The sequence below is a fragment of the Astatotilapia calliptera genome, chromosome 12 (assembly GCF_964374335.1).
Source record: "Astatotilapia calliptera chromosome 12, fAstCal68.1, whole genome shotgun sequence".
Lineage (NCBI taxonomy): Eukaryota > Metazoa > Chordata > Actinopteri > Cichliformes > Cichlidae > Astatotilapia > Astatotilapia calliptera.
Window position 1 is genome coordinate 22,450,286 of NC_137433.1, and position 13,989 is coordinate 22,464,274.

At 39.5% G+C, this 13,989-nt stretch overlaps 2 protein-coding genes across 3 annotated transcripts in view; one reads left to right on the forward strand and one right to left on the reverse strand.

Moving 5' to 3' along the window:
- pcsk5b (proprotein convertase subtilisin/kexin type 5b) overlaps nt 1–8,086 on the forward strand; it is an 86,271-nt gene extending 78,185 nt beyond the window's left edge. The window contains exons 25-37 of the mRNA XM_026187563.2: nt 241–301; nt 393–538; nt 1,082–1,288; nt 1,651–1,734; nt 1,962–2,148; nt 2,244–2,458; nt 2,783–3,025; nt 3,148–3,381; nt 3,475–3,655; nt 3,763–3,980; nt 4,459–4,559; nt 4,707–4,917; nt 5,671–8,086. Coding sequence (XP_026043348.2) covers nt 241–301; nt 393–538; nt 1,082–1,288; nt 1,651–1,734; nt 1,962–2,148; nt 2,244–2,458; nt 2,783–3,025; nt 3,148–3,381; nt 3,475–3,655; nt 3,763–3,980; nt 4,459–4,559; nt 4,707–4,917; nt 5,671–6,077 — 2,495 coding nt within the window. The 3' untranslated portion in view covers nt 6,078–8,086. The remainder of the gene's footprint in view (nt 1–240; nt 302–392; nt 539–1,081; nt 1,289–1,650; nt 1,735–1,961; nt 2,149–2,243; nt 2,459–2,782; nt 3,026–3,147; nt 3,382–3,474; nt 3,656–3,762; nt 3,981–4,458; nt 4,560–4,706; nt 4,918–5,670) is intronic.
- On the reverse strand, nt 8,017–13,780 carry rfk (riboflavin kinase). Of its 2 annotated transcripts, XM_026187566.2 has the most exons (5): nt 13,634–13,767; nt 13,246–13,336; nt 12,154–12,305; nt 9,905–10,007; nt 8,017–9,741 (listed from the first exon to the last, which is right to left on the reverse strand). In XM_026187566.2, exons 2-5 carry the CDS (start codon nt 13,325–13,327, stop codon nt 9,566–9,568), a joined length of 513 nt encoding a protein of 170 aa, XP_026043351.1. In that variant the 5' UTR covers nt 13,328–13,336; nt 13,634–13,767; the 3' UTR covers nt 8,017–9,565. The 2 variants fall into 2 exon arrangements, with proteins under 2 accessions (XP_026043351.1, XP_080165337.1); XM_080309211.1 differs by having other exon boundaries at nt 13,246–13,780.
- Nucleotides 13,781–13,989: the final 209 nt, after the last annotated feature.

Sequence of the window (13,989 nt, forward strand, 5' to 3'; positions counted from 1 at the left end):
TCATTTCTGTGCTGAGCTGAACACATTTGATATGTGTTGTCAGAGTGCCTCCTGCTGCTGTCTAAAGAAACTGCATTCGAACAGTTACTACCTGCTTCACTGGTTCCTCACCTCACTTGTTCAAAAATAATCATATTTAAATTTTGATTTAAACAAGAATTTCAGAAATGCATACTAAGGCAGTTTGTTTTTTTTTTACCCTTTTTTCTTGTGTGGTTCAATCTCTGCTTTTCGCCACAGATGATTTGGGAGATCAGGAGCAGGAAACTGTTTGCCTTAAATGTGAAGAAGGTTACTACCAGTAAGTCTCCTCAGTTGAGTAAGTCATTAAGCTCCTCCTCCACGGTCACACAGTGTGTGCTCATCTTATAATGACTCTTTTTGTCTGCCAGATTAGGAGGCGAGTGCCATCGGTCATGTCCTTATCGGACCTACAGTGTGGAAGATGCCATGGCGTGCGCTCCGTGTGAAGATAAGCAATGTGTAATCTGTGACCAGTCCCAGTGCTACTGGTGTGAAGATGGATTTTATGTCTCCGGTAACACTTGAAACATTTCTTATTTGGTGTGTAGCAAAAATATCAGATAATAAACTGCCGATGGAAAAATATGTAACTACATTTGGTAGACAAAGTGAGGAACTGAAAACCAGAAATGATGCTTTATGTTTGTGTTTTAAGAATATACACTCACTGGCCACCTTATTAGATATAGCATGCTAGTAGTGGTTGGATCCTCCTTTTTCTTTCAGAACTGCCTTAATTCTTAATGGCACAGAGTCATAATTTTTAATTTTTAAGTTCGACTGAGATTTTCATGCACCGACAAGGAAAGCAGGCACTAAACATTTGTCTCCTGACAAGCCAGCATGACAAAGCAGTCAAGATTTACAAGGAAAACTCACACGAATGCACAGGAAAAAATCCAATTCAATTTTTTTTTTTTACTTCAGTTTTATTTATGTACCAAATACCAGGCAAAAAACCCCAACAATGAAATACCAAAAGCATCAAAAACTTAGACGGATCTGCACATGTGACATTTTTCATTATATGCATTACACATTTTCTTTGTGTGTTTAGATGGCGAGTGCGTGGATCGTTGTGAAGAAGGTTCCTTTGTGAATGAAAAAAGCCGGCAGTGCGAGCCTTGTCACCGCAGCTGTCGTAGCTGCCGAGGGCCACGGTACAATGACTGTGACTCCTGCGAGGATGGGTTTATGCTGAGGAACGGAGAGTGTTTAGAGAGAAGCCAGCGTGCCTCTTCCCTTGAGAAACACTTCAAAAAAAGTACAGTAAATGATCATTTGACCTCAGTTCTAACTGCCATCAGCACGATCCATCTAGCATCCTGTGGATTGGTGATAGACTCGTATTGTTTTACATGTTCTGTGTAAAATTAGGAGTTTCACAGCACCATATTTGTTTAATTGTACTAAATTCTGAGTTTACTTCTGTAGTGTTCTTATACTAAAACATCAAACTTAAATGAAGCTGGAGAAACTGAAAGTCATGTTTCTATTGTACTCAGTAGCAGAGCCTTCATTTTTTGGGGGCATTTACATATTTAAAAGTCCTTTTATTTTTTTCTGTCACTTGTATGTCATTCCTTTTTTAAAAAAAAACACTTCCCATTTTCTTTTCTTCGACAGCTCAGTACAAACGTGAGACGTGCCACCCCTCCTGTAAGACTTGCCTTGGTGGAGGGAAGGAGAACTGCACCACCTGCCCCCCAGGTAAGCAGGCTGTATGCTGTGTTAGCCTGCCTGTGAAACTAGAAAATACTTTAGCTTGATTTCTATCAGAACCCATGCTTTACCATCAACAGGTGATAAATCAACCATGATGTTTTTCATATATCCTATGGAACAATATCAAATACAGCAAATGCCGAAAGATGTTAATCACTGACAATATCATTTAAATTTAAATGAGTGATGTGGTTTTTCTTTTTTTCTTTTAGACCGTTTTTTGACTGCTCGACACACTTGCGTGGCTCACTGTCCGTCTGGCATGTTTGCCAACGTGGAGTCTGGCCAGTGTGAGGAGTGCTCACAAGGCTGTGTCATGTGCCAGACTGCCAATTTGTGCCAGCAGTGTCACAGTGGACTTTATATGGAAAACAGGAAGTGTGTGGTGGAGTGTCAGAGGTGCTTCTTCAGTTTCATCTTCTTTCCCTGCTGAACTCACACAAATGTAAAACGTCCGTAACATCTTGTTCTTATCTCTCTGGCTTGCTTCTCAGAGGGATTCCTAAAGATCTCGAATGCCTGCCATGTAGCACAGGGTGTGGATCCTGTGTGGAAAGTATCTTTCACTGTCTGAGCTGTGAGAGGCCGTACTTGCTGCTCAACAACTCCTGCGTGCTCCAGTGTCCTGAGGGTTATTATGCCAATGATACAGAATGCTATCACTGTCCAGCTCACTGCACTGAGTGCAATCAGTATGGCCTGTGCAAGAGTAAGTATGATCGGTGGAACAGTGAAGTGGAGAGGAATGGAAGATGTGGAAAAGAGCTGTTTCGAAAGGCGATACTAGCTGAACAGATAAGGGAGATGAGGAAGGGGTGCAGAAGAGGAATAGACAGGAAATGCAGAGAGCTCTGTCGCTGCTGCCTTGACTGCTAATAATTCAGGCCTGAAACCTAAATTCGATAGCTGCAGAGGGTCAGGAAGTGAGGAAATGAAATAACAACAAAGAGCTGAATCCTTTGCTTTTAATTATAAATACTTAGACTTTGGAAATCACAAAAAAATGATTTTGCCATCTCCTTCTTCTTCCCAGACTGTGCACCTTACTACTTTCTCCATGATGATCAGTGTGTGGGTGATTGTCCTGATGGCTACTTTGAAAGTATGAGCCAGCAGGAGTGTGTGCGTTGTCATGATGACTGTGCTTTGTGTGATGGACCCGACATAGATGACTGCACTCTATGTCAAAGTGACAAAAATGTACGTTACAGTGGAGAATGTCTTTCTGAGTGTCCCAGCCAAACGTATTATGATGAGACCAGCAAAGAATGCAAAGGTAGGAAGGTGGAAACTTAACATGACCACACAATGAGAATGAAAATGAATCAGTGGAGTTGTTACAGGACATTTATACTCAGATTCTAGTTGGCTCTGTCTAATGGCTTCATATTTTCCCAGATTGTCCCAGTTCATGTCTGACCTGCTCAGGCTCTGAGCCTACATCCTGTCTCACCTGTGCTGAAGGCAGGCAAAAGGATGCCACTGGACATTGTGTGTGGTACAGTGAATGCTCCCCGAGCTCATACAAGGACCAGAATGGGAAGTGTCAACAGTGCCATAAACACTGCCATGGTTGTAATGGGCCAGGCAAAGACCACTGCTTAAGCTGTAACAGCCCACACTTCTTACTACGTAAGAAAAAAAAGATGTACTGTAGCTCATATTATTTAATGTATGCTTGTCCTTTTCCTTTTGAAATGCTGACTCTGTGCCTGTGTCAATCAGACAACACATGCGTGCCGCAGTGTCCTGAGGGTTACTACGTTAAGGACCAGGATGAGCGCTTGTGTGGGCGCTGCCACTTCAGCTGTAAGACGTGTACTGGCCACCACAGTGTGGAGTGTGTCACCTGTAAACCTGGATTCTTCAAGCAGGGAGAGACCTGCGTCGAAACCTGCTCAGAGGGGTCAGGCAAAAAAACAAAGCCGTGCTCGCAAATCTCAGGAGTAGTCTCACATCCTTTAATAAAAAAAATACCATGAAGTAAGCAGATATCCTCTTTCTCTTTCTCAGTCACTTTGGCAACACAGCCACCATGGTGTGTGAGCGCTGTGACCCGTCCTGTAGCCAGTGTCAGGGTGGTGGTAGCGGAAACTGTCTGAGCTGCAGAAAGGGCTATGTCTACATGAAGCAGTGGGGCCAGTGCCTGCAGAGCTGCCCTCCAGGATACTACCAAGTCAGTCATTCCATGAGCTGTCACAAGTGTCACCCTACCTGCAAGACCTGCAACGGTAAGGGAAGCCTGTCATGTCTATTTATTTATTCTTATCTGCATTGTAGCTTATTTTTACCCCTCAAGGCTGATGGGAAATTGAGCCCCATTGAGCCGTGTAGACACTGAACTTTGTGAACTCGATAAGTCGAGAACTACACGTAAGATTTTCAAATTGGTGAAAATTCTACATCTGCTAAAAATCTTAAGTTAGAATCTTGATGACCTTGATGACATCAAAGGTCAAGTTTTCTGAAACTCTTATGAAAAGAAGAACTTGAAAAAGATGTGACCTATGATTTTAAAATTTAAACCATATGTGCCTCTATTAGGAGGCTGAGGGGTAGCTGAGATAAAAAAAATTATACTAAATTAAATGGAGAACAATTTTTCTGGAACATGGAATAAATGGATTTTCTCATTGAATCTAATCTTAAACTGTAGCAAAGATGAAGGCCTATTGTAACTGCTCTTATCTGTCGCCTCTCTCCTCTCAGACAACAGCGCTTTAGCCTGTAAGTCCTGTTATTTTGGCTACACGTTGATGGCTACCATGTGTACCGCCAAGTGTTCAATAGGCTACTACGATGCATCAGAGGTGACAGATCTCTTGTTTTTTTTATTTAGCAAGTGTTTTTGTTTATGTTCAAATCACTCATTAATCTTACACCTATCATACGCAGCAAATTGCCAGAGCTGACCAAATGTGTGAACCCGCGGATTCAGTCTATGTTTTCTTCTTCAGGACTCAAAGTCAGAGAGCGAGAAACTCAAGTGCAGAGCGTGCCACCCGTCTTGTTTGGGATGCCGAGGTCCCGGCATATGGAAATGCACCATGTGCCACGCGGGCCAACTCCTCTCTGATGATGGCCGCTGCTTGACCTGTTGTGGAAATGAGATACGCCACAAAGAACAACAAATCCCCAGGGAGTGCTGCAACTGCAAGTCATCACAATGTAAATGAGGAGTCACACTGAGACACTGACTTCCAGCAAACACACCTCTATGACCAGCATGTGTGATCTTTTCAGTGAAAATCCCTCCCTTAGCTTTTTGAACACATACTCTCGCCATACTTGTTCATGGAAAATTGTGTTTAAGTGCGTGTGAATCCTGCAATACATCTGGCCCTATTTAAATAATTTAATTCTCATACAGCCCATGGATGAGTGAACTCCGCTCCCTGTCAATGTAAAGGCATTTAAGTGCACATTTAATCCCTGAGATATCTTAGCCTTCTAGGACCTGGCGTCCACATATGTGGACATCACATTTTGGGTTGTCTAGACCACAGTACTAACTTTTGCTCTACAAGGGCCTGATATCCACTTACGAGGACATTATACTGCCACTGTTCTATCAAAATTATAAACAAATATCCTCATATGTGCATCTCATTTTTGTCAGAAACAAAAATCAGGTAAAAAAAAAAAAAAAAATCTGCCAATTCTTTGTTTTTACATTCATCAGGTCCCAATCAACCCAAATATCAAAGAGAAATTAAAAATGCATGCCATGGAAGCATTCGGGTCTTAGGAGGTTAATATAAGATAAAGAAGTGCAGTTTCAACTGCACATCTCAGTTTTCTACATGATTAATGTGTAAAATTACTGATGAAAATCTTCTTGTTTTGCTGGAAATTTCTGCAGTGGATGGTAAATAGATTTGTGCACTTTAACCTCATGGTCTGCTCTCTCCTTTTTCTTAGTCGAGTGCATCTTGGATGTCAACTTTGTGGTGCTGCAGGGGGAAGCTCAGAGCAGTGGAGCTAAAGTCTTTGCCTTCGTTTGTGTTCTCATCATCCTCTCTGTGGGTGGAGTGCTCTTTCTCATCTTCAATGCTCGGTCTAAATCCCGTGCCGCGACACCCAAAACCAGAGCTGGAGGGTACCAGAAACTGAGCACCAAGGAAAACACTGCACCACAACCTGCCAGCTCTTCATTTGGGGAGTACAACGACAGAATTATTGACGGTGACGATGACGAAGAAGAGGAAGATGATGATATTGTGTACATGACACAAGATGGAACGGTGTATAAGAAGTTCAAGTATGGGCTCTTGGATCAAGATGACATTGAACTAGAGTATGATGATGAGAGCTACTCATATAGATGAAGAGAGCGGACAGGGATGGTTCTCCGTTTGATGTTTATTTTGCAACTTTGTTGTGCAATGCCTTTTTTTGTAAAAGTAGAAACCGATCAGTCATGTTAATTTAATCCTTTTTAAAAAAAAACAATTTGTATTCCTTTAGAAAATATTTAATTTCTAACAGTTAATTAGCTGGTGGGGCAAAGCTATGTGTAATTATAATAAAAGACAAGCCTGGGAAAGGAATTATGGGTATAATCAACATTTTTTTGCTACATATTGAAAATTTGAACCATCATTGTTTCCTGTTTTCATATCTACACAGTCGTTTAATATTTTGGTGAAAATTATTTGGTTCTTTCAAGTTTGATAAACAGTGGGAAATAATGTTGTGGTGAAACAAAATGTTATTTATCTTTTTATGCTGAGAAGTGGCCTGTTGCATACATGTAAAAATATAATAAACATTTAGAAACCGATCAGTATAGGATTTTTAAGACAGACACCTTTATTTGGTGATTTAAAAATCAGATGTCAGCCAATATTTTTTTTCCTTTCAGATACATGAAACAAAAACAGACTTCCCTATCTAAGATAACATGCGCAGTTTAAAAATAATCTACTTTGCCCTCTACCCGACTCTGCTCGGATCAGCTTGTTGTTGAATTTAAAATGCCTTTTGCCAGCAGGGGAGTTGCAGCGTGCCCTGTACAAACCATGCATTGAACTACTAACACTGGTGTTTCTCCCATCTCTTCTTCATTTTTTAAATTTTAATTTATCAACCATTATAAATGCCGACACTGAGCTATCGGCAAATGGCTAATAATAGCTGATAAATTGGCTCTGCTATAATAAAGATACTCTGCAAACCTGCATGGGTCATCTAAATTAGGCTTGCTTCTTAAGTCACTATAAATGTGATTCAAGACAAATTTAGCTGGATTTCTTTAGGGGAGGTTAGTGTTGTCTCGTCAGTACTATTTAATACAAGTCACCTATATTAAATTTCAAGTGTTAATTTAGTTGGAAAATAGAAATAGAACAATAATTAAATTATGTTAATGTTTGCAGGATTCAGCTTTGTCAGCAAAAGCTAAAACTAAACATCTTTGCATTTCACACACAATACTATATTTAATAGCACATACATGTAATATGCTTCTCTGCTTTGGCAACATGGGATTTTAAGCAGTCTTTAATTAGTGCTGAAATATCACCATTTTACTGTGTGAATCAGGTTAGAGGAATTCTTAGACTAGTGTGATTTGTGACCCTGTGAGGGTCACTTTGGATCTTTTCAGAACGATTTACAGTTGTTGTTTCCTTGTTTAGGCTACATTAAAATCTACCATGTCTGTGCAGGTGTTCAGACCTCCACACAACAGAGCAGAAAGATTCACAAGTGATCTTCCCACACTTTTTCTTAAAATATTTTTCTTACAGTTTGACTTTATTGTGACTTTAACGTAGCAGCTTGTTTGGTCTCGCTGAGATAACAAATCTTGTTCAGTCACTGAATGTGAAGTGAAAAGAGTTGGGATTTATTTTTTTTTTTGTTCTTTATGTTAAATGTGCTGTGAATGGTTGTTTCATAATAAAGCTGGATTAAAATAAAATTCAGTTCAGGGTTCATGTGGTTAAAGAATGGCGACAATGGAGGATGTCAAGATTGCACACACTCACCAGCCACTTTATTAAGCCTTTTAATCTTGAAAATATGTTTCAGAACAGATTTAATCTGAATTAACATGTATATCTGTGCATATTTGTAAAAGCTAATACGAGTTCAGTAACAAAATTCAGGTTGTATCAGCCAAAGATGTAATGTGGCAAAAAGTATTAACAGGTCAGACAGCTACATATTGTTTAATGTGGGTTTCTTGTTTTCATCATTTTTGAAAATGCGTTGAATGTATATAAAGCTTTAAAAAGGAAAGAGAAGAAAAGAACTTTGATACAATTGAATTAAAATGATTTGATTTAATGAAACATGGATGAAAATAAAGGTGGATACGCTTTAATGAACTCTACATCAAGTATCTGTGGTCCCTGTGTAAACTAGACTAAATAACTGCAACATGTGAGACTAAAACACCAGACCGCCCTGCAGTAATTAGACGGGGGAGAAAAAAAAAATTATCTATCGATATCACTATATCTTTGATAGGCTTGATAAAGCAGCACAATTAATTAGTTCAGTCCTTTGCACGCATTAGAAATGGAACAACTAAAAGGCATCTCACCAGCAAAAACAGCTGAGTGTACAACAAATGTCTTTTTTTAACTCTAAATAACATTTTAATGTCTCATGTAACACAAGAGTTTATAAGAGCTGAAATCACATCAGCAGGCTTCCATCATCAGAGCTTCGAATGAAAGTAAACACTTCATTGTAAAAGCCAAACAGGTACAGTCTCGCGCGCGCGCACACACACACACACACACACACACACACCTAACACCAGCCAGGGCTTTGACAACGGTTTCTGAATGTAAATATATTAAATGCTGACCGATGCAGATACTAAGAATAGTGTGCTAGTTTGATCTGTTCAAATTCTCATAAATTGGTGTTAAACACTTCCACTTGTACTAAAAAGATCTTTTAGCATCTCCACCTGCCAGTGTTTTTCTATCTGGAACAAAGCCATCGACACTGAAATGAAAAGGCTAAAGGGAGTAACAAATTCCCAACGTGCTTAAAGCCCTTTTCAGCCTTAGTGTTCATCTATAATTAACTGCTGATTAAAAGGACCGGTCACTGACAAGACAGTTAAGTGATACCTAAATCAAGATAAAATAAAAATAAAGATTAATAAAAGCCTTTGCTTAAAACATTTTAGGTAAACATATCATTCAATAAATAACCATCTTAACCATTTTCTTCCTGCGTCAAAACAAAACTGAATTTCTGGCCAAGTGTATAAGTTTTAGGGCAGTGTCCTTTTACGTTCTCCTTTCCTGAAGAGGGACATGTAAGGAGAAAACAAGAAAACTGAAGACTTTCAAAAAGCCTCAGATTGCACAATGTGTGTTTTTGTTGCAGATAATAATGCCCAGACCTTCTCTTTAACCATCGCTGAAGCAGAAAAAAAGAAAAGTCATGTATTTCCAACCAAAATAAATAGTGATCAGACACTTAATAGTCTATTCGTACCTTTTACACACAATATTTTACAACTGCCTCTGCAGTGGTTGCAATTACCTTAATCCCAAGGTCTGTTTTTAGTGCCTTCTCTAGTAAACGATTCCAAAAATATACAGCAGGACCGTTGAGAGGCAGACATAATCAGTCTGTGTGACAAAACCAGGCAGGAAGCTTAACAGCTCTTTACAAAGAGACACCAACAACAAAAGAAAAACAGAATAAAAAAAGAAAAGAAAAAAGGATTGCTTATGATTAGGTCCATGTGCATGCATTGTGACAGCGAGGCTGAGCATTTACATAAACCTTTGTCTAATTCTGGTCTGTGTGAGTGTATCCACAGCACTGCTGTCCTAGCCAGCTGTTAGTGACCGTTCATAATAGTCTGTGACGTGGACGGGCTGGGCGTGGTGGGCAGGACTGAAGAGGAGTTGGCCGTGCTGGTGAAGAAGTTGTCATCTTTCAGCTTGTGATGCTCTGGCAGCTCCAGCTTCATCTTGGCCTCCTCAATATCACTGTTGATTGCCGCAATGAGGGCTTCTGTCAGGACGGAGGCAAAGGTGGGAAAAGTGTTATGAGAGTCGCACAAAAAAAAGGGATGATGGAAATGTATTCCTTAATACTGAGCAAAACTTTAAAAGGGCATTACTGGCATCACACTACATCAATTCTGTGTTGAGATGAGTGTAACTAAAAGGCATACCGAGTGAGTTAAAGCTTCTTTCTGGGCGGATGTAGCCCACAAGGACCACACTGAGAACTTCTCCATAAAAGTCTTCTTTGAATTTGTGTATCACATGAGTCTCCTATAACCAAAAATGCATAAAGTTAGATAAGAGCCATAATTGACTGAATTGCTTTTTTGTATTAGAAAAATGTTACAATGTTGCATTCGCGGCTATCCTGCATCTGGGGAAAAGAAGTGACTTGCAAAATAAAAAGCCAATCAATGCCAGCGTGTGGAGGACACGCCATATCCAGACTGCTTTGCTGGACAAAATGATTTGAAGAATTTGATGTTTTTAAATTAGTGCTGACAGAAATCAGTTTTTAGTCCAGATGTTGGGCTTTTTGGCATACATCAGGGTTCTCTCACAGTTTCCCAGCCACCCTTCCACTGAGCCCATTTCTGTTGAGGCTTCAGTGAACAGTTGATGCATCAACTAAAGGTCCAAACTCAAGGTTCTGCGTCAGGTGTTTGTAGATTTTTTTTCCCCCCTATTTTAAATACGGTTCATCTGCTATTCTGTTTGTTCTCCACTTGTACAAAGATACAAAAATACTATTTTGTTTGTTAATCTGTTTTTGTTGGAATTATTTTATAGATTTTACAACAAAATGGGAACAAATATTAACAAAGTGTCAGAAGATACAATTTAAAACAGAGTCTTTGCTAAACTGTGTGTTGCGTTTACACATCACACTGGTTAATTTCTTCAGTTGTTTTTTTTAATGCTTTGATGACTCATAAGTCAGTTGTAAGTGGCTTAAACAAAAACATTCCTCTGAAAGTGGGGCCTGACAATGAGTGAAAAAGCAGGCAACGTTTGAAAGACCTGCAGAAAACTTAACATTTAGAAGATTATAAGAAAGTCAGAGTCCTTGAAAGCAAAAATACTGAGTGACAAATGATGGCAAAAGACTTTTGCACAGTACTGAAAACTCAATGTAAAACACATACAAACAGTAGTGGACAGTGTCAATGTGAAAATGACCTTTGGTGGAAAAAGTAAATACTGGTGAAGAAAAAAAAAAAAAAAGGACAAATCAGTAATAAGAATGTCTACAAGCCATCTGCAATCCAGATGAAAAACAAACAAAAACAACAAAACACAGTTTAAACTAAAACTGTCAAAATGATTTTATGCACAACATTATTAGAAATATTAAAAACAGACACAGGCGGAAAAAAAGGCAAGTTCACAAAGAAACGAATGCATGGCACTTTCTAGACTCGAAACAACCTCACACTAAGTATAAAAATAGAGGGGATAACCCATATAATTGACCACAAAAAGCATTTTAACAGTCCAAGCCTTTAGGGCTTTCAGTCTGTAGTGCACATAAGCTATATCTGTCTCTCTGTAACAATAATCGGTCTGAATCTACACTTTTGAGAGGCGGTAACATTTCTACACATTGAAAGGGAAGGGAACCCACAAGACAGACAGCTGCATTAAAATGCCTAAACACTGGAGCTCTCGTGTCCATTTCTTACGCTCCTGTTATCTTCAGAAATCCTTATTTTTAAATCTGCTTAGTTTTACCTGCATATGCTAGCCACATGGCCATTTTAACAAGTAGAATACAGTTCTCTTTTCTACAGGAGATTCTGTTTTTTTATTTAAACTTCTTCCCACTGTGAGGATGCAAAAAAGTATCCTTTTTTGATATACAATGGGCACGATTGAGACAGGGGAAATTCCCATCTGGTAAACTAGACAAAAATTAAATAAATGAATTGCTGAGGAGATTTATGAGAATCCACCCTGACTAACACGTCTCAAATTGTTGACATGGTCATTAGCAAAAATAAGTATGTCGCTAGATGGAATAGACCAGTGTTCTTTAAAACCAGGCACATTGCGCGCGCGTATATATATTACACACACACACACACACACACACACACACACACACACACACACACACACACACACACACACACACACACACACACACACACACACACACACACACACACACACACACACACACACACACACACACACACACACACACACACACACACACACACAAATCTATATTCACCCACGGCTTAGTCAGATGACTTTTTAAAGAAGTTCAGCTTAAATACATTTGTGTGAAATCTAATTTTCCTCCCAAAGCTGTAGAATCGATGGACACTTATAACTAGATCATAATTAGCTTAGCCCTTTACTATCAAAGACATCTTTTGTGGCCACAACACTATGGCATTTAAGTGCTTACCATGGATTTCTTGGTATTTTTGTAGTAAGGGTTCCAGCCGATGCTCATCACCATTTTGTAGACATCGCCATTACCCACACAAGCCCAGCCGTAGTAGATCCCTGTGCTGATATCTGCTGGAAGATTGTCCACCACGGAGTCTTGGAAGTTTGCTGTAGGTCAGAGGGAAACATCAGATGATGGGAATAAAAAGGATGCTGTGGAAGAAGTTAGTGATTTTCTCAAAATTACTTCAAACTAGAAGAAGACTTTTTATTTAACTGAAGCGTTCAACTGCTTTTTATGATAATGAAGGCCAGAAATGTTTGCAGAAAGCATTTGATTAATCTGTTAACTTCAGTGTATTCAAAACTGGTACTGTGAAACGAGACAAACTGCTTGAGAAACTTCTGTGGAGGACAAAAAAAATATACATGAAAGACATTTATTACAAACAAACTGCATCCAATATCCTATGCAAGTTTGATTTTAAGCCAAAAATCTTGCAAAATGCTCAAGGCCATATAAACTCATGTGTTTTGGTTTTGTCCGTGACTGCACGCTGCCCAGAGCTCCATTCTGATCTCTTAGAGTAAAGCCCACAGTTCATTCATTTGGCCATTTCTTACAGCAAAAAAAAAAAAAATGCTGAACGCTGCCTGGTCAACAGGTGTTTAAAATGCAGTCCTTATTAGTTGTTTTCAAAGCTATTGGACTGATACTGGTTAAGTGTAAAGATCTTAAACCCTAAACTTATAGGTGGTGTAAAACAAAAACTGAGCTTATTTCGAAAAGTACACGTGAGGATAAATGAAGTAATTAAAAGCTGTGAATCATCGTGACATTGTGGTAAAAAACTAAACGATATTTACGTAAAAGGTGCAGAGCAGTTCAGTCGTGTGTAAAGGGGCAGTACAAAGAACAGTTGGACTAACAGAGTAACTGATCACACGTGCTATAACGCACATGTATTATATAAAATCAGACCACTAATGTTAACTTTGTCTACGGTTGTTTCCAACTACTAATTCCAACTACGTTATTTGCGTAAATCGGTGTTTAGTTAAGCTTAATTAAAAGCCCTGCAAACAAATGGTAAAATAGTCAACTCACCTGTGGGAATACCGAGTTCTTTGCTTCCCCTTCCAAATCCTCGAACGACCTCTCCCCGACAGAAGTACGGCAGGCTCTTCATGACTAGAGTCTGGGACAGAAGCTGTGTCTCTTGAATGAGCGCTACAGAATGACCTCGAACGACACACGGAAGTCCGGCTAGCTAAACAGACAGGACTACACGGTTATCTAACGCACTCTTTTTGCCCAAATTTTGCCCCTGTAGAGTTCAAAGTTCACATTAGTCTTTAGCTATTATGCTGTCCTCCTCGAGTAGGTTAAGGTTGAACCGTGAAAGTTCACTTACTATGCTATCAGCGCTAATAACTGTTAGCCTTACTGGAAACGAATAATTCCTAAAGCGGTTTTCTCCAAAAGTGCTGCTTACACCAGATCTGACAGACAGAAGTCTCCGCTTCAGACAGATCCACTCTCCGTATGACTGAGAAAACGAAGTACAGATCCTCACAGGTAGCCGGTTATATTACGTGTGTTGCACCATCACATATCTGCGTCACCAACGCTTCGTCTGATGTCACTGACCGCGTGACCAAAGACGGACGAGTAGCCATGTGCTGCCTTCAGGTGCTGTAGGAAATATAGCGATTACAGATACTCTGGCAAAGGAGTTGAGGAGATGTACGGACAGCTCGATTAGTTTTTAATCAGGAGGGTTGACTTGGCAGTCTTTTCTTTTATACTAATGCCACTAGTCAAAACTACATGAATTTGAGTTTGCTGGTT